The sequence below is a fragment of the Corvus hawaiiensis genome, chromosome Z (assembly GCF_020740725.1).
Source record: "Corvus hawaiiensis isolate bCorHaw1 chromosome Z, bCorHaw1.pri.cur, whole genome shotgun sequence".
In the NCBI taxonomy this organism is placed as follows: domain Eukaryota; kingdom Metazoa; phylum Chordata; class Aves; order Passeriformes; family Corvidae; genus Corvus; species Corvus hawaiiensis.
In genome coordinates, this window is record NC_063255.1 from 67,312,320 (window position 1) to 67,336,573 (window position 24,254).

General features: G+C 40.1%; 1 protein-coding gene across 4 annotated transcripts in view; it reads right to left on the reverse strand.

Annotated features, from left to right (window-relative positions):
- Positions 1 to 23,392, reverse strand: part of DOCK8 (dedicator of cytokinesis 8) — a 91,573-nt gene extending 68,181 nt beyond the window's left edge. The window contains exons 1-2 of one of the 4 annotated variants that reach the window (XM_048292113.1): positions 23,113 to 23,392; positions 3,736 to 3,838 (exon numbers count right to left, since the gene is read on the reverse strand). In XM_048292113.1, coding sequence (XP_048148070.1) covers positions 3,736 to 3,838; positions 23,113 to 23,165 — 156 coding nt within the window. In that variant the 5' untranslated portion in view covers positions 23,166 to 23,392. Of the gene's footprint in view, positions 1 to 2,426; positions 2,562 to 3,735; positions 3,839 to 10,616; positions 10,796 to 23,112 lie in introns of those variants that run through there. The other 3 variants (XM_048292114.1, XM_048292117.1, XM_048292115.1) reach the window with 3 other exon arrangements.
- Positions 23,393 to 24,254: the final 862 nt, after the last annotated feature.

Sequence of the window (24,254 nt, forward strand, 5' to 3'; positions counted from 1 at the left end):
GGGGTTCTTAATTTATCAGATTTGTCAAGGGTTTGTGCAGTCCTTTTGCAAACGATTACATGAACTACTAAAGCTAGTACTTAGGTATTCCCCATTTCTACAGCACATGGCATTGCACCTTGATAGACAGCTGTTGTATCTCATTACATTTAATTAGCCATTCTTAAACAGAAGGTCCAATCAGAACAAAGTTAAACAAGTACAAGCTCTATAGCTCATGCATGCTGTTTTTATCTGGTTTTTATCTGTTTAGTGTCAAAAACAGAGGCAGAAACTCTAGTTTGATTTGGTACCCAGAGATGTTCTACGTACAAATAAATGTGACTTCATGTATTAGAAGTGTATGTTATTCTATGTATAAATAAAACTGAAAATTATTTTACTTGCTATGTAGCAAAAAAAAAAACCCCAACAAAAAACCAACCAAACAACCCTGTATATCTTTAGGAAATGTCGTATGTGTCCAGTTGAGTACAGAGACTAGAATCTCTTCTCATTGATTTTCTTGACAAGTAAAAAGTAGATCTAAAAACTACAGCTTTAGAAAATCTATAGGGTTTTTTTTCTGTGAGTTCCAGAAAGGCTGATGACACCTCAGCACAGTAAGAGTGAAGAAAATTAGTTGCAGCATTAGAATAATAGCACAGGAATAACTTATTTACTGGGAGGAAGAATTCTAGCAAGAATCAGCTATCAAATCATCCTTGTCTGTAAAGAGTGAGGACTGCAAATCTCAGATACCTTTCACAAGGCTGTCTTCTGAAGCTGCCAGCAAAAAGCACCTCTGAGGTGCTGTTGATGTGTTGTGGGGGAAAGAAGGCACCCAATGTCCCTGGTATTAACACACCTTCATATTCAATGTTATCCTGCCTATTGTTTCATCCAATATGTTCTTAAGCTTATCCTTATACTCCAGTGTTCTGCACAGAAAAAATCTGCAGGTGAAAATCAGCAGGTCTTTCCTCATTAATACTGAGTCCTGCTCATGCACGGCTTTCGTGGAAGTCAACAGGAATTTCACTGGAGCATGAAGTGACAGCAGCACATACCACTGTTATATCTACAACATCAGGAATTTTAGCTCAGCAGGACAATGAGAAACTTCTCAGTTTAGGAAACATGCATAGAGGCTCAACAATGGCAAAGTAACTCTGAACTAAAATGGCTCACACTTAATATGCCACATCAGCCGCAGTAGATAAGAAGATGTGTTAAAAACGAATAAGGGTAAATACAAGCTTTGGAACCTTTTTAGTGTTCTGGAAATATAGGTGAGGAAGTTTCTCAGATAACAAAAATCCAAAAACATCTTGCAGAAAGTGATGCATATTTAGAAGAATCGTGCTGGAAACAGCTAGAAGAAGCAAACCAATTTAAACTTCTGAAAAAACCCCAGATGTGGTAAATACTCCTGCAAATACTGTAGTAGAGACCTTTGAACACAACCAAGTACCACCCCCTACTCCAGGTTCACCTTTTATAGGGAAACTATATTGGTCTTTACATAAATACAGTCTCTGAGCTCACTCCTCTGCCAGTACATTTAAGGCATCAACTGAAATTATCAAAAATGTCTTTGGTAAAAATCTTTCCCTTTCTTTGCTCTTTTTAGCCGAAGGGGAAACCTAACATTACCAGCAAGTCCAGCAAATTATGAGGCAGCCAGACAAAGAAATATACTCTGCTAGTTTTCAGTTTAAGCACTATCGCTGGTTTGCACATACTGTAGTGCTGAACATGCCAGATCAATAGTTACGAGCAAATAGTAAACCTTATTTACTACTTTTTTTTATTAATTATCAGCATAATATCCTTGAAGTTCACTTACTGTACTGCCAGTGGGTAAAACATTGCATTTTAGTATATAGATATGTAAATAGGTCTATATAGAGATTTGTAGATCTAAATATATTTAAAAATATAATAAATAATATATAATAAATATAAATATATATAACATATATTTAGATCTACTAAAGAAAGCAATTCACAGAAGATTAAAGTAAAACATAGCTTAAAGTATACAAAGGCATACTAAATATTTTCAGTTGCTGAAGATGTAATGTTTTGCACGCATAATTTTTGATTAAGCATTGCACTTCCTTTCAGAAATCACACTTTTCCATTCTGATAAGTCAAATCCATTGCGTTTCATTGTGTCCTCTTTTTCTAGTTCAAGAGTTAACAATAACCTTTAATCACTAGAAATATGCGCTTTTGACTACTGTAAATTAGACACAAATGTAAAAAAGATAGTGTAAAAAATAAATGCAGATGGAGGGAAATGGTCTCCATAAAAACTGGAGAAACTTTTCAAAGGAAACAGAGAAAATGGTTTAAGAAGCCAGCACTCCTTTTCACACGTCATAAAAATGTGCAAAACAATTTTCTACAGAAAATGCCACAAATCATTACCGCAAACATACCTTTTTAAGGATGATGAATTAGAGGCATGTAGATTGTGACAGCACACAAAATGGTATAGTACTTGAATTCTACCAAGTTTTTGGTAGAACAAGTGGTAGTCTGCGTGCAGAAGGGACCTGGCCTCGTCAGGCGGAGTAACCTCAAGGAAGAAGTTAAGACCGCAGGCGCTTCAGATTAAGGAAGTGAGTAGTGGCGGGAGGCCCTGACACAGGGAGCAATGGCTTGCATCTAGTGTTCTACACTTTTCACAATCACTGGTGCACAAAGACTCTTCCTGCTTCTACTTATCCGGTCTCACAAAAATAATTAAAAATTAAAAGGGTAGGGACAGGGAGAGTGCCAAAATCGTAGTCAGTTTCATTTATGGCATAGTATGTCTGTAGAATATTTATCCTCCTGAACAGCAATAAAAAGATCTGTCATTTTTTCCCTTTGTCATAAGGTCAGTGTCATATGATCTGACTTCTTTAGAGGGTGATTACATGTGGAGGGCTGAAGATGATTTGGAGACATGTAACAGTTGACTCAATTATATCTATGCCAATCGGGACATACTTCATTTCTCATTTAACATGCATATTCTACAGCACTGAAAAAGTCAGCATATTGTCCCTGCTGCTAACTCTGGAAACTGTGTATTAAGTTGAGCTTGTTGAGCCTCTACCTGTCTTTTTTTTCTCTTTATTCATTGATCTGTGCTGGTTTTGGCACAGATACAGTTGATTTTTTTTCATAGTAAATATTACGGGACTATGTTTTGTATTTGTACTCAAAACAGTGTTGATAATAAAGCAATGTTTTCATTATTGCTGAGCAGCGCTTACGAAGAGCCAAGGCCTTTTCTGTTCCTCACACCACCACACCAGCCAGGAGACTGGGGATGCACAAGAAGCTGGGAGAGGACATAGCCAGGATAGGTGACGCCAGCTGACCACAGGATATTTCAGACCATGTGGAGTCATGCTCAGTATATAAAACTGGGGGAAGAAGAAGGGACCACCACACAAAGCATTTACTTGAAGAAGTTGAATGTTTCCATCAGGGAAAGAATGTAATATATTCCAACACTTACTAATTAACTTTGACTCATAGTAATACGCAGAGGGACTGTCTATTCCAGGCTCCAAGAAACGTTCTCCTGCTTCTCAAAGGCATTATTTCCTCAGTTCACCAGAGAGTATTTTTTAACAGTTTCAGACAGAAGCCAGTGGAAAGCAAGACAGCTTAAGAAGATCACTTAATTTACCCTAAAACCATTAACTAATGTACATGCCAAACCTGTGCAAATTAGATAAACCCAGAACTTACCAGATGAAATGTAGAAAAGCCAGGGGTACTTAAGCTTCGTTGACAGGATTGTGCAAAGCCTGGTTGGAGAGTAAATTGCTTTCTTATTTCTGCAGAGGAGTGCCTTTAATTAAGCAGAGAAAAATCCTTATCATTACAATTATCCCCATACAAATTTCAAATGTCAGAGTTTAGCCAATTTAGTCTCCTGTCCCAGTGTTTAGAAAGGTATTTTGATAATGGTCTAGACTCCTCTCGGTTTGTAGTTGATGCAAATCTCATAAAATATTTGCAGTCCTATATAACTAAGATTCTGTCACTTTTCCAACAGATTTTCATCATTATATTGCAGCCCTCACAACTGGGAAAGGCTATGTGAGAAAGCACAACCTCAGCCTTAAGTGAAGTATGACTGCAACCTTCAAAGCAATACTTGAAGATTTACTTTCGCAAAGCAAAAATACAGGATAATAAAGCAGAGAAAGAAAACTGAACATCACATAAGCAAATATTTTAATTGATCAAGAGATAAAAACAAGACAGGACCACTCACTGAACAATGTAAACCCATAGTAGTTACACTACTAATGCAGTTTGCTGTGAAAATCCCAAGACAAACCAAAGAAGGAAATGAAAAATCTGCCTATACTGTATCAACTGAACATTTGAGGAAAAAACTTCTTAAGTGCTAATTAACTGATTTCTATGGGAGCAGAAAGAGCTCAGTACTGAATTATTCAGAAATCCCAGGGTGATAATAATGTATCCAGTCTGAAAATACAGCAGAGTAGCTTTGTCCTTTTTCATGGAAACTAATCAACTAATGCTTAATATGATTTAGAATAATCAGCTTAAGAATAATCAGCCATGAAATGGTAACAAAACGTCTACACTATATTTCACCGTAAGTTTTCAGGACAAGACTTTTAAAACAAGATTCCAAGCAGCTTCCAAGTAAAAATAATAGCCTGCAGCCCACCAGAGCAGTCAAATGGGAAACTGGACAATACAGAGGTAAGAAAACACTCCCTTCCATATAAGAGTATTTCAACTCCAGCAAGCATTAACAGGCATCTTAGAATTACTAAATGCCACAGGACAGTTTTGCCTGTTTGGTCTGCACCTTTTCTCCTCTGTGGCCGCTTCATTCCTATGACTACTGTACCTATTTTGTGACACTTACAACTGCTTAATAAACATGACAAAAACCTAAATTTCACTTAATAAATTTCTGCTCCTGTTAAGCAACAGGCACCTGACAGAAGATATTGAAAGTATTAGAGGTATTAGGCCTGATTTAGAAAATACAAAGCTGCATAAATGAGAGTAGTTGCTTTTAGGTCAAAAGGCCATGCCAGGTGTGAGTGTGACGCTGCTCCTATCTGATGGCAGCAGCAATCACAGATAGAAAAAAGCCAGAATTATAGAGAAAGTAAAGAGATCCATTTGGAAAAGAATTTTTTATTCATCAGTGGTATTCCAAGAATCAAAAATGAGATCTTTTAAAGGTTATTCAATGATTACATAAGTAAGAAGCCATGTAGGGAAAGTGATGAAGTCTTTGCATTCCTGAAACTATCATTGACCTATTTAACAAAGAAAGGCTGCTTGTATATCAGGGTTATTGTTACTCAATTTCCCACTGCAAATAATCTCTGATAATGAATGCATGTACAAAACTCAAATTATTCAAAATTATTATTTTACTGCAAACTGAGTCAGTTTCTACCCTGTGCAGAAGTATCTGTTACTGATGGAAATAGTAGACATAGCAGCAGATGTAAAACCTGTGTTGCAGTCTGTTGCAGAAGTTGCTGCTGTAAACAGTGATATAAGACATCTTTAAATTACATCCAATATGGGATCATCATATGCTTCAAAGAGGAAGTTGTACGAGTTTTCAATATGAAAGAGGAAGCACACATATGGATGAAGGGCCAAATTTGCTCTGGTAAAAGCCTGGGCAAACTCAGCTAATTGAGAGCAAGTACAGTTCTGAAGAGCACTGACATCAGTCCCAGTGTCTCACCAGTAGAAAGAACCTGCGAACTAAACCAGTTCAATGGATGACAAACCATGTAATTGTAATGGCGACTTTCAGACAAGAACAGTTCAGCTGACTGACTTCATGGTTTTGCTATGACTGAAGGAAGAAAGTACAGTAAGAATAACAGAAGACAGCAAAATTTGTTTGAACCAACTCAGAAATTATTGCCTAGATCTGCTAAAGGAAAGTCCCAACTGCTAAAAGACACTAAACCAAAAGCACAAGTTAACCACACCAACAGGGAGGAAAGGTGGGTGTAACAGTTAGAGATCAGCATGGAAACTTTTGAAAACTTGAGAACTAAGGTGGAAACAGAGGTCCTTCTAGACAGCTCTTTGATAATGCCAGAATAGCTGTTGTCTGTGACATGCCTTTTTGCTATTCTAACAGCTGCCTTGCGCACTGTTGGTGTACCTTCAGGAAAATGGTAGCTCATTTAGTGCATGTCATGTCTTAGCTTTCATGGAGGCTGCAGTCCATCCATGCCTGGCTATACTTTTACCCTCCTTGTCTGCACAACTGGCCTATCTGATTCTGAGGAGAGCTTTACAGTCATCCTTGGCTGCAACAATGGTCTATCTATAAGCTAAAAAAGAAGGAAAGAAGGCAAATGGTTAAGGATAAATGCAAAGCAGTCACTGAAAAATCTGAGAAAAAATTCTGTGGTTTCCATTCAGTTGAAGCAAGGGGACCATGCAATTGCACTTAACATTAAAATGTACATCACCTTAGACATGCCTGTTTATTAACAGTCTGATGACGAAGTGTATGGTGGGCAACTAGAAAATGTGGACTGCAGTAAATGCTGGTCCAAAAAGTTTGACAATTATTGGTATGTTATTGGCAATTATTAGGAGATGATGAACAGCCAATATGGATTTATCAAAGGGCAGTCATGTAAAACCAATCTAATGATTTTCTGTGGTACTTTAACTGGTTCAGTGAGGCTCTTGATACAGTCCCTCATGACATTTCTATAAGCAGAGAGAGTGGCTATATGGAATCATCACAACCGGTTCCAAAACAGCTCACAGCTGGTTAATAAAACATAGTGAAGGCACAGTCATCAATAGTTCAAAAGAAGATTGCAAGGAAATTTTACTACGAGAAGCAATTTCATTTTTCCTCAATCTAATTCCAGCCCATACTTTATTTTACAACATGGATGATGATATAGATAACATAGGACTAAAATCTGTGAATCACATCAACCTAGGAGGAATTGTGAGTATTTTAGAAACAGTCTGAAATCAGCACAGCTAGATCAAATAAAAATGAATGCAAACCTCTAAGCTTAGGAAGAAAAAAAAACAACAGCAGAAATACAAAAAGTGAAATTAACTGTCGAAAGAAATAGCCATGTCACAGAAGAGACACTGAGAGACTGTATGGGGACACTTACTGAAAGTACCACAAGTGAGGAGAAACTGACGCTATTTCTGTTAATATAAGCCAATGAGACATACTTGGGCTGATGTACACACTTATAACAACACAGAGTAAGATGCAATCAAATTTAAAAGGCTTCAAAAGATAGCAGTCAGAAGGCTAAACATTTTGGGAAGGATGACTCAGGAGGAAAGACCGAAAAAACAAGATGTGTCACAAAAAGGAAGACAGCATAGTCCTTGACTATGTAAAAGATAGAAATATGTAAAGAAAATGGTGAACAGTTCATGTCCCTAGAGGGAAGAAGCAATGTGCTTAAATTGAAGCAAGAAAGCTCTAGTAAGGTATTAGGAAGGAAGTTCCCACTGCAACAGCAGCAGGACACTAAAAGTGTCCTGAGGAAACTGGCTGGTGTTGTGGCCAAGCCATTCTCCATTATATTTGAAAAGTCAGGGTGGTCAGGTAAAATCCTGGTTGACTGAAAAAAGGAAAACGTTGCTCTCATTTTTAAAAAGGGGAGAAAGAAGGAACACAGAGGCAACTGCAGACTAGTGAACCTCACCACTGTGCCTGGGAAGATCATGGGGCAGATCCTCACAGAAGCAGTGTTAAGGCACATGCAAGAAAAGGAGATGATCCAAGGCAGCCAGCACAGGTTTACTAACGACAAATTGTGCCTGATCAGCCAGGTGGCCTTATATGATGGAGTGTCTGCAATGGTCAACAACAAAAGTCTTACTGCTGTCATACACCTAGGCTTCTGTGACACTATCCACATGACAGCTTATCTCCAGTTTGGAGAGGCATGGCTATGATGGATAGACTATTCAGTGAGTAAGGAATTTGCTGCATCTACACATCCAGAGAGTTGTGGTCAATGGCTCTTGTGGACCCTCCAGGTGGAGGCTGTTCCTCAGGGCTCTGTCTGGGGACTGGTCCTCTTCCGTATCTTCATCAATGACATCAACAGTGACATCAAGTGCACCCTTCAGCAGGTTTGCAGATGACACAAAGCTGAGCAGTGCAGTTGACACAACAGAAGAAAGGGATGCCACCCAGAGAGACCTGAACAAGCTTGAGAAGTGGGTCCATGAGAATCTCATGAGGTTCAACAAGTCCAAGCACAAAGGGCTGCCCCTGGGTCAGGGCAGTCCCAGATATGAGTACAGACCGGGAGAAGAACTCATTGGAAGCAGCCCTGTGGAGAAGAGCTGGGGAGTTCTCCTGGATGAAAAGCTGGACATGACTGAGCAGTGTGCGCTCACAGCATACAAAGTCAACTGCATCCTGGGCTGCATCCAAAGAACTGTGGCCAGTAGGTTGAGGGAGAGGGATCTCTGCTCTGCCCTTCTGCAACCTGCCTGGGGTACTGAGTCCAGGTGTGGGGTCCTCAGCACAAGGAAAACATGGACCTGTTGTATCAGGTCCAAAGGAGAGTCATGAAGATGATCAGAGGACTGCAGGTCCTCTCCTACAAACACAAGCTGAGAGACTTGGGGTTGTTCAGCCTGGAGAAGTCTCTGGGGAGACCTCATCACAGCCTTTTACTACCTTGATGGAACATGTCAAGAAAAGGGAGTGTGACTTTTTCTACAGGCAAATAGTGACAGGACAAAGGGGCAACAGTTGTAAGCTGACAGAGGAGAAATTTAGATAAGATGTTAGGAAGAAATTCTTTACACAGAAGGTGGTGGGTACTGAAACAGGTTGCCCAGAGGAGTTGTGGATGCCCCAACCTTGAAAGCGTTCAAGGATACACTGGATGGGGCTTTGAGCAACCTGGCCTAGTGAAAGGTGTCCCTGCCCATGAAGGGGAAGGTTGGATCTAGATGACCTAAATTTAAGGTACTTTCTGACCCAAACCATTCTGTAATTCAAAGCAGCCATCTGGTGACTGCATAGTGACAAGAGCCCATTGGCAATGTCCCTGAACTACCTGGAGAACAGCATCTGAGCAACTGCAACCCTTTCAAAGACCATCAATGGGACTCACCAGCATTAACAGCTCTATTGATCACTTATATTGACAGCTGTTCCTTTTCACTAGCTGAAAATAAAAAGGTGTGGATTTGGTGAAGACCTTTCCACAAAGGTCACTGCTGAATTCACAGTTTGTCAACATCACATGCATGTAGAAAGATAGTGTAAACCTGTAGAAAGATGGCAGATGAGAGAAAACTAAGGATTTTCTAGATTTTAGGTCTTTGGCTGAACCACAGAGCAAAATAACATAAATTGGAACTCATTGTTCCACTCTGTGATGTCTTGGCCCCTGAATGATGATGACATACTTCTCTGGTGCAATTCTTGAAAAAGCTGGAACTCACCAGACTTCCTGATCCACCCAGACAGGACTGGAGAGTAGCCAAATTAAAAAAACCAACCAAAACAAAACCCAGACCCCGAACTGGTGCTGCTCAATCTCAACTTCACCAGTGTCTGTCCCACAGGTAGACATAAACCTCCAGCAATTGCTAGCAAACAGGTGAGACAGAGTCTTAGTGTTTCACAAATACTCTCCAATGCAAAGCATACAGTTTGCATAATATATTAAAACAACAGTGTAACCAAAGTAACAGACGACACCTGGAGGTTCTTAAAATTAAATTCATCTTGTAGGTCAAATTCTGAAATGTTTCTCAGGGCAGAGCTCATTGAAGGATCCTGAGCTCGGAGATTTGGGTTATTAGTTGGGCCAAGATGAGGTATCAGAAAAGGAAGATAAAACAGCCATTTCTTTTCTCCTTCTAACATAGGTTAGATCTGTGGCTGAACACTGCTGGTTCTATAATTAAAATTATATGAATGCTTATAATGCATAAAGCAGGTTCTGCAGTTTCATTGTAAATTCTGCTCAACGACACAGATCTTTGAAATATGTAATTTAAAAGCAGGCACAATGGGTATTTTGTTAATAGGTATATAACATGAAAATTTAAACAGAGAACAACAACTTAAAAATGAAAGAGAACGAGAACAGCTTTAAAGATCACCTATTAACTGAAAATCAGAAACTTCATAATAAAAAACCTAATTTTAAGAGTATGTTTTACATGCCTACTGGATGAAGTTCTCCAAAGTTACTTACTATTAGAGGGGAGGAAGAAAGAGTAATCCTTAACAACCTTACAATGCCTTCCAGCAGATTGAATTTGTCTTCTGCAAGAGTTGCATATGCAATTAGACAGCAAGGAAAGATGAAAGTAAGTACATAAATAAAAAGAGAGTACAAGAACTATCCCCAAAGACAGAAACATTCACACTTAAAGGTACACAGATGGCAGACTCATTAAAAAAATACTAAAAACTTTTACTTAATAGGTAAAATATACAGTCTTGGTTACATCTGACACTGACAAAGAAAATTCACAAATTGCTCTTTTCTGAGCCTAAGATGAAACTTCTCTAGCTACAACTGAAAACAAGCAACTAAAAAGCTCTAGAAGAGAAAAATGTTAACAATTACCTACCACTCTCCTTCACTCCCACACACAAGCACAAAGTTTTGGGCAATGATCCAGATCGTGAACTAGCAAATATGGGAATCTCGCTTAGATCTCCTGTTCTTACTGCCAGTGGAACTGCCTGTTTTTCTTCTAAGTTTCTAATTAGCCCTTAACGCACCAGAGCTCCACTTTGTTAGTCACTGTTTACAGCAGTGGTCGATCTGAACTGCTGCCGTTTCCTTGTTGGCTCAGGTAGGCTGTACACCCTCTAGCACACGCCCACTTTGGGGTCTGCCACATTAAGACTCTGTATCAGCTAAAGCAATAAAGATCCTATGAAAGATGGTTGAAATTTAACAACAATTTTCTTACAAAGGATGGTGTGGGAACAAAGAAAAAAATCTAGAAGAGGAAATAGTTGACTTCATTATGCTGTCAGCTTTACAAAGTAAAATGGGCAAGAGCTCAATTTTTATTTTTTTCCCAGGTCATGTATGATATTTATTCAGTGAAGATTTTTCTCTGCTTTTCTGTTTTGCTGTTTCTCCTTCAGGAAGAGACATGAGCACCAATAAAAATTAATTTCCTAATCCTGGCCATGCAAAGAAACCAAAAACTTATGATTTGGTCCTGATGAACAATGCTTTTATACAGTTTTTAAGCAGTGTATGGATAATATGGAATACCTATGATATAACATTCGAGAAGACAACGTGTATGCATTGTTGACTGGTTGGCTCTTGCAATGAAAGTGGTTTTAGGTGTGAGATTTTATATGATAGTTTAGTGGTACCTCCTGGAAAGCAGAAAGTATAAATCAATTTCATCTGTCATCCTATTATAGACTTAGACTGGTCATGATAGTTTATACATGCCATAGAAAATCTGTAATTAATATCTCATTTGATGCTAATTAATTACGCTAACAGAAGACAAATGTGTGTGTAAACATCAGAATTATTTTGTTGTACCCGTTGCCTTAAAATATACCAGCACACAGCAATATATACCCAAAGTTTCATTCTGAATGGATTAACCTCAATTTATCTAAGGACAATTTTGTTTGGCTCATAACACTCTCTGCTTGAAGTACTAAAGCTCACATTAGTGCCTTACTATTTTCTTTCATCTGAGATGTCTGAAGAAATGCATTTTAACAAATGTGCCCCTGTAAGCCTCCAGGACACCATACAGGTCTATACTCCATCCATTGCAAAACACTGTAGTTAGGGCATAGTTTTTTTTTTTTTTTTTTTTTTTTTTGGTGCTAAACTGTTTAAAAGTTTTCCAAAAGTTACATTCTCTACAATAACAATGATAATGGCAATTTCAAAACCATTAATGATTGTATGTGCCATCCTCCCTTTAAACTGTGATTTGAAAGTAATAGAATAATGTTAGTTTACTCTTTTAGGTTTTTGTTTTGTCTGCACTGTTCCACCAATTCACAACAGTGATTATGAAATAAGTGCAAGGACTTAACATCCCAGCTCGTGTATTATCTGAGCATCCAAAAGGCTTCACCAAGAAAATGCTACTGTAATACTGATAATCTTGCAAAACCTGTAGCAAGTTTAATAGTTCTTCTGCTTTGTTCACTTTTTTACTAAGAAACAATTATTGATACTAAGTGGAAAAAGTCAGACACTAATAACATAATAATAATATTAAAATAAAGACCATGTACATTTTATTTGAGGGAAATTTTTCTTTTTGCTCCTATAAGGCAGGTTTTATTTTTTTTATCAAGGTCAAGGTTGGTATTTTTATCAACCAGCAAAAAATGTGGCTGTCAACTTCAAATAAATTCATAATATATTCACAAAAGGGTCTTTAATACTGAGTACATGAAAAGCCAGAGGAGGAGACAAGGCAAATGGGACAGAACTGGATAATATGTGTTAATATATTGGCCCCTCATTTCCTAAGAACACAGATTTGTGGAGCTTCACTGTGACTTTTCTGCTACGGAAAACATGAGAATTTTTTTTTTTTCAGTCACGTCTTAAAACAAAATTTTTTTCTTTAGAGCTAAGTTGAACTAGAAAAAGTAGGATCACATAGTAGGACAATAAGCCCGAAAAAAAATAGGCCCAATTTCAAGCACATGAGGAGGTCCTGCTATTTCTAGAACAGGGAATTTTGATTCAACTTCAGCAGGAGCCAAAGCAGTATCTAAGATATATTTGAAAGCTGGATCTTTCGCTCACGCTCTTAAAAATAAGAATGTTCACATAATTTGGCATATATTAAAAACTATTGTTAAAAATAATATATTTTTGTATCTTCTGGTTGTCCTTGCACGTACAAATTTCATTATTACATATTACACTCTCACAAACATATATGGATTATGCAAGACATTTTATATCGTAAATTACAAACTAAAATAGCTGGAAAATTTCAAGCTTGGAGAAATGTTACATTTTACTCAATGTTCTAAATATGAGGTCTTGATACTATTATCTTTGTAAGGCTCAGATCAAGTGACAACTGAAATAATATATGCTCTTATCCAGTTTACTTGACTTTAGGGAAAAATACTAATATTGAGTCCAGGTGTGCTGACTCTCTTATAAAAGATCTCCATTACTACCAAAGCTCAGAAAACTGTGATTCATCATGTGCAAGTATAATTCTACAAAACTCATGAGCAAAGGTATTAGGGACTTTTTGTATGAACTTGGCCCAAGAGCTGGTTAGGCCTGGGCCAATTTTCTGTAACTGCATTTCTGATGGCAAACACTTAGTATAATTGTGTTATCAGATAAGCACATTCACAGACTATATTTTTCCTACTGCTACAGACAACAGTAAAGTCTGGTATAGGTTTCTCAAATCAAATTTACAAAAAAGTCAAGTCAGAATAGAAAAAAGGACAACTATACAGACTTGTGCTCATGAACTGTAATTTTTAATGACCATAAAACCTGAAAATGGCAGAAGGTATAAAATACAACATTAAATATTGCTTTCTTGCTGGTTTTCACTTCGTCTTTGAAAATGAAAACTGTTTGGAACAATGAATACGAAATATTCATACACAGGACCTGGTGGACATAAACATGTTTCTTATTTGCATCTACATTTTCCTTTGGTAAGCTTAGCCTTTCCTTGACTATACAAAAAAAAGAGAATCTCATCATAAATTGCAGCCAAGGCTTCCCCATGCACATAGATGTCTGAAGTCTGGAGGGACATAAGATCTTAAAAAATTATTTTAAAATGCTTTTCCGAGCTTTTCTGCTCAGAGTTTGAAGTCTATTTCAAGCCCAGCAGCCATCTTCCAGAGAAAAAGCAAATATCCCATTACTCATGTAACAGAGATTATTACACCTGAGTTCAGCAATTGCACAGATATGTAAGTGCTGTATAATACTAGTCTTAACTGTAATAGAAGATAGATGGTTATATTTTAAACCCTTTTTGAGTATTCAGTCTGAGTTAGAGAGCTTCCTAGCTGTAAATAACATCTGTCTCAACTGTAACAACAGTATTCTGCTCGCATGACCAACTGTTCTCTAAAGACACGGTTTCTACAGCTGCCTACCAGCTGATAAAGTGTACACTTGTATTATGGGGCCTATCTTTCCTGCATTTGTAATTTTTCACAGAGATATGGTTGGGTGGCAACCTCCTATTTAAGTGGCTACTATCCCCTTGATTGTATGGCAGGCAGACCACTCCAGAAAGGGTAATCAATAACAACTAAAAGTAAGTCACTGTGAATAACCAAAGGCACCAGTACCCTCTGAAAAGTAGTTAAGAGGGCATTTTCTTGCTATTTCTTCTCTACTTCCTAAAAGTTAAAAATATTTTAGGCACAAAATGTTGCAATTTTTGCAGAGTATGCCAGAGGAAAGGGTTTTTACTCTTTGTGATGGACACTATGATGCCAAATGCAGTAAAAGCATCATACTGAATAACCTCACCTTTGAAAAATGAGGAGATACTTACAGGAATCTCTAACAAAAATATCAACTAATACCCTATGGCACAATCTAGACATATGATGTTGCTTTCTTCTTCAGCTTATTCCTGTAACTGATTTACAAGCCACTTCTGGTACAGGAGGAAGCAATATTCACACAGTTCCCTGTCAGAATTAGACACATCTTAAGGGCATGCACACAGCTTTGGACAGACAAACATGACTTTGCACATTGTTTGCTTTCCTTTTTATTATTTTTGCGCTTGAATAAAACATGATGGCTTGAAATCCAAGCCTAGTCCATAACAAAAGCTGTAGCAGTGTTTCTCCTTTCATGCAGTTGTCTGTCTTTGGCCTCCAGATACATTCTAGCTCATATGGTCTACAGCACAGCTTACTCCCAGATACCATTCAACAGGCTGTGTAAATGCAGACAGGCTTTGATATAGCTGATCTTAAATGCAGTAATTACCAATGCCAGAATGTGAGATGCAAATCAGCTGATATTGGTTTGAATTATACATAGTGACCAGCCAAAGAGTATACTGCCTAAGTTTGTCGTTTTCTCAAATGTGGTTGTAAAACTTTTTAGAAGTACTGCACTGACATAGATTTAATCCAAATTTGACTGCTCACTGGAAACACCTTAGCAAAGGCAAATGAATTATCTTTAGCATAGACAAAAAGATAACTTCTCAGGGATTAGGAAGTTATCTCTATCAATTTAGAGCTATTTACAATAGACTGGATCCATCCCTATCCTTTAATATTCTTGACTTTGTGGTAGATTTAGAAGGTCACTATTCTTGCAGTTTACATCTCTCCCTTAGAGTGGAGGAGTACCTGTAAAAATGTCCCAGAAGATGAGACACAGGACAACGTACCTAGGGAAAGAGCCATCTGAGGATTTTAAAAGCTACTTAGTCATTCACATGCTGTGAGCACTTGTAATTGATACAGCAGGAATGAAACCTTCTTATCTTTTCTGCTCCCTCAAACTGCTTTCATTTCAAACAGTGGGCAGGTGCGAAGTAAAACATCTATGTGCAGAAGCTGCCGTGGGGACTGGTCTTCATGAGTAGCATATGAAGTTGCAGAGCACCCTGTCTTCTCTCTCTTCTCTTCACCTGCATTAGAGCCATGTACAGTCCATTCCTTATGCTGAATACAAATCCAGAAGACACCAAGACAATGATGCTACAACAAGCTAGGAGATAACAGCTTGGAGTAAAGAGATGGGGTTCTTCATCTGTCTAAAGTAATAATGCCTAAAGCTGTGAAGTATGAGCTGGATGAGCAGACAGTGAGTTGGACTGAAAACTTCCTGAACAGTTGGTGATGATCAGTGGAAAGAAGTCTAGCTGGAGGCTATGAAGCAGCAGTAAAACTCAGGGGTCAATACTGGATCCAATCCTGATTAACATCTTTGTTAATGATCTGGATGACAGTGCAGAGTGTACCCTCAGCAAGTTTACTGATGACACAGATGTGGGAGGAGAGTGAAGCATGACCCTCTTGATGCACCAGAGGATCATGATGCCATTCAGAGAGAACTCAATGGGCTAGAGAAATGGACTGATGGAAACCTTTTGAAATTCAACAGGTGCAAAGCCTTGCACCAGGACCATCACCATGCACCTATATATGCTGGAAGGCACTTACCTGGAAAACAGCTCTGCAGGAAAGCATCAGAGGTCCTAGAGTGTGGAGATCTGTTAATCCATTGCTTTTCCTATTTCACATGTTCCCTCTGTTCCCTGCCCTAGCCCTGGACACTCCCTCGGTTTCTCCCTATTTGCTCCTGTATCCCAACCCCGCCCAGGGACCACCCCTGACAAAAGCACCCCTCACCCAGACCTCCTTGTGTCTCTACCTCTGATCATCGTGGGGGAAAGATGGGATTAAAGCCATCTCAAACGCTCAGGAGAGACTCTTCTCTACCTTCTTTACCACCACTGCCTTGTAACACTGCTGGCTGCCAGAGCCAGATCATGGGGCTGTCTGAAATGGACTCTGGGATGAGACTGCTCGCATGGCCTAGGAAACCCTCGCTGAGCTCTCAGGCAGCAGCAGCCTGCTAGGCAGAGTCCAGCGGTTACAACACTAGGGGACCATGACTGCATTGGTACCAGGAGACTATGACTTCCGCAAAGTTGAACATGAGCCAGCAATATGCCCTGGTTGCAAAAAAGCCGGATGTTATGCCAGGGTACACTGGGCAGAGTATTGCCATCAGGCTGAAGGAGATGATCCTTGCCATCCACTCAATGGTGGTGAGACATGCCTAAGTTCTGTGTCCAAGTCTGGGTTCCTCAGTCCAAGAGAGACATGGACATACTGGAGAGAGACCAGCCAAGGGTGACTAAGGTGATGAAGGGACCAGAGCATCTCTCCAGTAGGGAAAGACTGAGACAGCTGGGACTGTTCAGCCTGGAGAAGGGAAGGCTTGGGGGGATCTTATCAATTTATACAAATTTCTAAAAGGATAAAGAAGATAGAGCCAGGCTTTTCTCAGTGATGTACAGTGACAGCACTAGAGGCAATGGGCCTGCCCTGAAATTTGGGAGATTGCATGTCAAACATTTTTTTTCCTATGAGGGTGACTGAGCCCTAGCACAGATTGCCCAAAGAACTTGTGGAGTCTGCCTCCTTGGAGGCCTTCAAAATCTAACTGGATGTGATCATAGGTACCTAGCTCTAAATAGCCCTGCTTGAGCAGAAAGGCCGAACAAGATAACTTCCAGTGGTTCTTTCCAACCTCAACTATTGTGTAATTCTGTGAAAGAATTGAGCAGATACTTTGCTCAGTTTATAATCTATCCCTTTAAACCAGAAATGGGAGATAAATGCTGTGGGCAATTGTAAAGAAACACATGTTGTAGTCAGCTGAAAAAATTGAACGAAAGATGAAAAAAATATAGTGATATTCCTGTATACTCCAGTATTTCTTTCCTATATCCAGATTAAACATTTTGCAAACAAAACAAATAGTGATATTCCTGTATACTCCAGTATTTCTTTCCTATATCCAGATTAAACATTTTGCAAACAAAACCAGTATCCAGGAACAATGCTAGTCAGCCTTACCTCAGTGCTTGGTAATATCACGCAACAGATTCTCCTGAAAGCTATATTGAAGCACATGGAATACAGATAGGTGATTAAAGACAGCCAACATGACTTCACCTAGGGCAGATTGTGCTGGACTCATCTAGTGGCCTTCTACAATGGAGTGACTGCATCAGTGGACATGGGAAGAGCAACTGGTGTTACCCACCTAAATTTCTGTATGGTACCCCACAACTTTCTTATGTCTAATTTGGAGAGACACATATTTAATGGATGGAGTCTTAGCTGGAGGAGGAACTAGCTTGATAGCTTCACTGCTTGATCTGCAGTGAATGCGCAATGCCCAGCATGGAAGTAAGTACTGAGTGCTTTTTCTCAAGGGCAAGTAGAGGGAGCACTACTACTTAATAGCTTCATTAATGACATGCGTGGTGGGGGACTGGATGCACCATCAAGCTGAGTGCTTCAGTTGATTCACTTGATGGAAGGGATCTGTCCAGAGGGAAGGGACCCTGACAGACTTGAGAACTGGGCTCATATGAACCTGATGGAGTTCAACAAGGCCAAGCACAAGGCATTGAACGTGTTCAGGGCAACCCCCAAGAGCCGTACAGATGGAGAGATGAATGAATTGAGAGCAGTTGTTCAGAGAAGGAATTGAGGGTAATGATGAATGCAAAGTTGGACATGACCCAGCAATGTGTGCTAAGGCCCAGAAAGTCAAATGTGTCCTGGGCTGCATCCAAAGCAGCGTGGGCAGCAGGGCGAGGAAGGGGATTCTGCCCCTCTGCTCTGCTCTGCTGAGACACCACCTGAAGTGCTGCATCCAGCTCTGGGGTCCCAGCACGGGAAGGAAATAGACCCCTTGGAGTGAGTCCAGAGGAGAGCTGAAGTATCTCTCCTGCGAAGATGGGCTGAGAGTTGGATTTGTTCAGCCTGGAGAAGAGAAGGCTCTGGGAAGACCCAATAGCAGCCTTCCAGTACCTAAAGGGGACTTGCAGCAACTAAGGGGAGGGGCTCTTTACAGGAGCCTATAGTGACACAACAAGGGAGAAAGACTTTAAAGTGAAAGAGGATAGGTTTAGATTAGCTACTAAGAAGAAATTCTTCACTGTGAAGGTGGTAACACATTGGAACAGGTTGCCCAGAGAAGCTGTGGATGCCCCATCACTGGAAATGTTCAAGGCCAGGTTTGTTGGGGCTCTGAAAAACCTGATTTGGTGAAAGATGTCTGTGCCAGTAACAGGGAGTTTGGAACTACATCATCATTGAAGGTCCCTTCCAATGCAAACCTTTTTAGAGATCTAATATGAAAACCTGATCTTTATATCCTGTACACATGAACTCCATGTAATTGTCCCAAGGATTTAAAAGAATAATCTCATTTATTTTTGTGGAAGTCTTAGAAAAATGCCCATTTACTATAAACTGTTACTAACATTGCTATACCTAACATATGAAATACATACATCTTACTTTTTAAACTGTCACATTTCATATTCTGTGTACCAAATACAAAACCACTACCATTTCACACATGTATGCAGGAATACACTAGATTTTTATATTTACTACAGAAACCTATTTTACATACATAAGACTGAGGTCCTCTCTGCAGCTTATTTTATATATTCAGAGTTTGTGAAAAGAAAAAAATAATGAAAATAAATAGCTGGGTGTATACAATGGAGTCTGGTCAATGCTTTAAAGTAATTAACATCTTATTATATCCATATAACTAGGGCTTTATTGAAATTCAATCCAAAGATGACAGCCTCAGGCCCATAAAGGGGTTGCATTGAACAGAAATCTATTATCATAGTATATAGGAAATTATCTGTTCTGCCACTAAGATAATTTTTGCACTGTACTTGACTCTTCCACAACACCCTTTGTCATTTAGGGTAAATTCTTATGGGTCTTCAGACCTGAAACTCTGTACAATATAAGATTTAAGCTGACCTTTTCCTTTAAGGTAAAAATAATTTAAGTGTATTTTCATCATTAATGTAAAATGGAACTCCTGGTACAATTTGAGAATTTTGTATGAGTGTGACTTTTAATGTAAGCTTTTAAAAATTTGAAATCTTTAGCTAAATTATTCCTTTAATATTGGTAGTGTGGGTTTGTTGTTCTTTTTAATATGTCTATGCATGTAAACTCATCCTTAAGCACATCTTAAAATTAGAACAGGAAAAGCTAACTTTGTTTCACAACTGGGAAATTTCAGGGACAAGGAAATGAAATTACAAAAATGAATGTTGAAAATTTCTTATGTAATACTTGTGAAATTCAGACAACAGTTGTCTGTAGAGGCAGTTGAGGAGTATGCCTATTGGGAGGGTTTCTAATTGCAAGAGTCACATGACTGAAAGTTAAGTGATATGTTATGGACCTGTATTGCTGTTCTTGATAACCTTCTGTTTTGTAATTTGTGTGTTGAAATGTTTTGAATGTATACCATTGGTGACCAGGGCCCCAGGTAGGTGCTTAAAGCACAATTTTCTTCACTTGAAGGCAAAACAAGTAACTACTACTGCAAGACCTATGTGAAAGATAAGTCAGTAAATTGCACTAGCTAAACAAAAAAAAATAATAATAGAAAATCTCTTCTGTGTTTATTCTAACACTGAGACAAACTGACTAAAATTCAGCTTTTCTGGTCTCTGAAACATACACTGTTCAGCTGGTACATATTAGAGCCCACATTTCTAGCAATGGTGAGTTGTTTTTTCCTCAGTGGTTTACAAAATTATTTTTCAATTTACTTGATTCCTGGGTATAAATACCGTGATTAGAAAGTAGACACACTTAAATTGCACAATCCAGATATCTTCTAATTACTATCTCGAATTAAACTCAGCAAGGATGATATGGCTTTCTGTGTCCCATGCTGACTTCCAGCTGCCTAACTTGAGGGACACTAAAATTTTTTTCCTTCACTTTTACATATTAAATGAACATTATTATTCATAAAACCTATCCTATTAAAACAGAAGGAACTACTCACATACATGCATTAAAAACATATGTGCAAGTCTTTGCAGGATTAAAAAAGGCAGGAAGCAACAGGTTGGGGCAACAGACACCAGATGAGTGGAAGGAAGAATTAAGTGATAGGAAAACATGGTTACGTGGGCAGGTTGCATACAAGAGTTTCAAGGCATTTGAAGGCCTGCTTTTAAAGTTTGACCTAGCTCTAAACAATGTGTTGCTTGTCATGTTCCTGAAACATCTGCAACTCCAGTGCCCATGAACTCACACTAAATTTAAATCAAAATGAGACCACTAACACATTTTGTATCATGTTATAGCTAATTTTTAACAGAACAGAGTTCATAGGGTTGGTCAGATATCTATCATGGCTCACCAAACACACCAGGGTACACCTTATGTTAGTAGCAGGGAGGTGGCTGATGCTTAGGCAGAACAGAGCCTAAAATTCTGGTGGTCCTCATAAAAACAGTATATAGTTTACATAAATCACTGGCAGGAGAAAGAGTGAGAAAAAAAGTGCAGCGTTTTGCATGCAAATTTGTAGTGAATGCAATGTAACTATAGAGGCAATGTACTAACTCCTGTAAATGATGCCTTGTTAGTAATGTCCAACTTTCACTACAAGTTGCAATTTGAAGAAGTCATGAACTCTAAAGAGAAAGAAACAAAATTTTACAGCTGTAAATCAGCCTTTTGTGTACAGTCAAGAAAGCTAACACACTGACCTATTATTCCTCTGATTTTGAAAATTACTTAAAAAAAATCCAAACACCACATAAAAAATGCTTCATGCAAATATCTACCACTCTTCTGTCAGCAGAACAAACTGCATTGGAATCATGTAAAAATGTCCTGCTCCTTTTGAAGAAAGGGAAAGAAAATACCCTTCTAGAAAGTATCTACTGTACTGATAAAAGAGAATAAAGTGTAAGTGTAAAAGAGAATATCCATGCTCACAAAATAAAAAGGCAAACTGTTAAATCAGAATCATATTCAGAATATGTTTATAATACATTTCAACATTTAACTTGCTATGAAAAATACCGAATATCTCACTATTGATTCAAAAGAAAAAGAAATGAAAAAAAATTATAACAGTAATTTAATTTCACAACAGTTCTTACTAGCAAAACTTTTGTGAACCTTTGTGAAATGAAGCTGAACTAATTGTTATGAGTCCACCACTTTGTAAGGCTTTAGTCATAGAGATGAACAGTGACCATCACCACAGCTAGGGAAAGCTGCCAAAAAGCTGACCCTAAAAATAGGAAGTAAGAAAATAACTCAAACCCTGTAAATATCAGCTAGTTATGATTTCTGTTCAAGCAAGTCTCCAAATGATCAGGAATTGTGGTACGATCCTCTCATGAGCTGCTCATCTGATGGCCTCCAAATACAGTGTCTCACTCTTGTGAATATTCCACCATAAACTTAAAATAAATTCCCAAAGGATACAGAAAGGTACACACTTATGCATATTCTGCCATGAGAAAGGCACATCACAGAGGAGCTAATTTTATCCTCCCTGACTGCAAACCCCATGTCTTCCAACAAATTGCTGAGGAGGTGGAGTTTCTCTGCATACTTTTCTCTCTGACACAGAGACTTATCCTCAGTTTATATTGCCATTATCCTATTTGTTCTTTTATGTGTCAGCAAACTCGGGTACCTGGTACTTAGATCAACACCCTGGAAACACAGTTTTTGTCTCAGATGACAAGACTCTTGAAAAGGAGGCCTGTTTTTTCCTTTAACCTAACAATATGAAAATAATTGTCTTGGTTTCTTACTGTCACCACAGAGCACAGTCCAACTAAGAGTCAGCACTTCCCTGGGAAAAGACACCAAAGTCTATCAGACAGCAAGTTTAGTCTCAAGAGTATGGTGTTCCAACAGCTGAACTCTAATTTATTTGGTTCAGGGAGGGAATGTGGGAGGTAGAGATATTTTCAGTCATCGGGGGATTTTTCCTTTTCATAGATGAAAGAATGAAAAAAAAAAAAAAAATCCCAGGGATGTATGTCATTGCAGTATTGATGCCCTACATAAACTCATCATTTCCCAGGAGTGCTAATTTAGAGGGATCACCTAATTTTGCCACTTCTTGTGAAGGGGAACCCCAATCTCCTGCCCCGTCGACACTGAGCAGACCCTCCAAAGAATTCGGGACTTCTTCGGACAGAACAGATGGGGAACAAATTCCTGGGGTGAGACTGGACGTCACCTCCTTGCCAGAGGACACGGACCCACAGCCGGTTTCGTCGGAGTACGCTTCATCAGGGCAAACCTTACAGCAGAAGTGCAGCCCGGGTCTGCAACTCCCGCAGGCGCAGCGGGCGGCGGGGAGCGATGCCCGTCGCAGGCTGGCTACCCGGCTATCGGGAGCTCTCAGATGGCTCTCCGCCCCGGGGGTCTCCAGGGGAGGAGCCGTCCCGCCCTGCTCCCGCCGCCCGCGCGCTTCCCTTGGCCGGGATAAGACTGGCGAGGGATAGTTGCCGGGTACGAGGAAAGGTGCTTACCTGTTGATTTTCAGGGCGAACGCCCTCCTGTCTGCGGCAGGTAACGTCGCCATACGGGCGAGCAGCCGCGGGTGGCGGCTGCCGAGGACCGAGGCTGGCTGTACGCACGAAGGGCGGCTTTATTTCATTTATTTATTTTTCTTAATTGCATGCTCCGGGCTAAAAACCCGACGATCCACTGACAGCTCTGGGTGGCAACTTCCGCATTTCACCTTCCTCACCGAAATTGGCCGGAGTGGGAGGGATCTGTCCTAGTGCACAGCAGGCTGCTCGCCCTGCCGCGTCTGCCCCACCACCAGCAGCGCCCAGCCCAGCGTCCCGGGGGCTTCCGCCGGCTGTACGCCTCGGCCGGGGCGCCCACGGGCACTGGGAGACAGCAGGAACTTCCCCTCCCTCTTGTACAGAGGCGAACCCCGAGCCCGTGGGCATTTTGGAGGAAAGCAGCGGGCGACGCAAGCGCTTAGGCACGCACAGGAAGGGAAGGCACCGTGTCCATCTGAACGCGCACAGTTGCGGGAATCTCTGCGCATCCCTCACGACCTTTTTCTTTTGGAAACCGCAGTGCGAGTGTCAGACACCTCCCCCTCCGCCCCACCACACCCCCCACACGTACACACACCCGCCGGGGGTCGAGCGCTGCTCTGCGGGGGCGGGCGAGGAAGTAGCGGGTACCGCTGCGGACCGCTGGCCACCGCCGTAGCCGGACCGGCCCCGGGTGCCGAGGATCCAGCCCGTCCTGCCAGGCAGGATCAGGCGGGGCAGGCCTGAGTAGGGCTGCTCGGAGCAGGGCAGAACCGCGCCCGCTGCCTTCAGGCATCAGAGATAGCCAGGGGCCTTCCTTCGGCCCCACTGGAGCAGGGATGGAGCTGTTCTGGCACGGAGGGACAGCAAGTTGTAAGAGGTAAGTACATGTCAGCTCTTTACCTGGCACAGTATTTTGCCAGTACACATGTGCACTCAGGATCTATGTTTCCCATACACCTAAACTGTATGTGTAAGAAAAACTCACAGGTACCAACACCAGATACCAGCTCAGCTTGGCACAAAGCAGGCCTCACTGGTGTTCTATTTACCAGCACTTACAGGTCAGCTTTTAGAAAAGGCCATTTTTATTAAGTATCTCGTGGTTGTGTTACAAAATT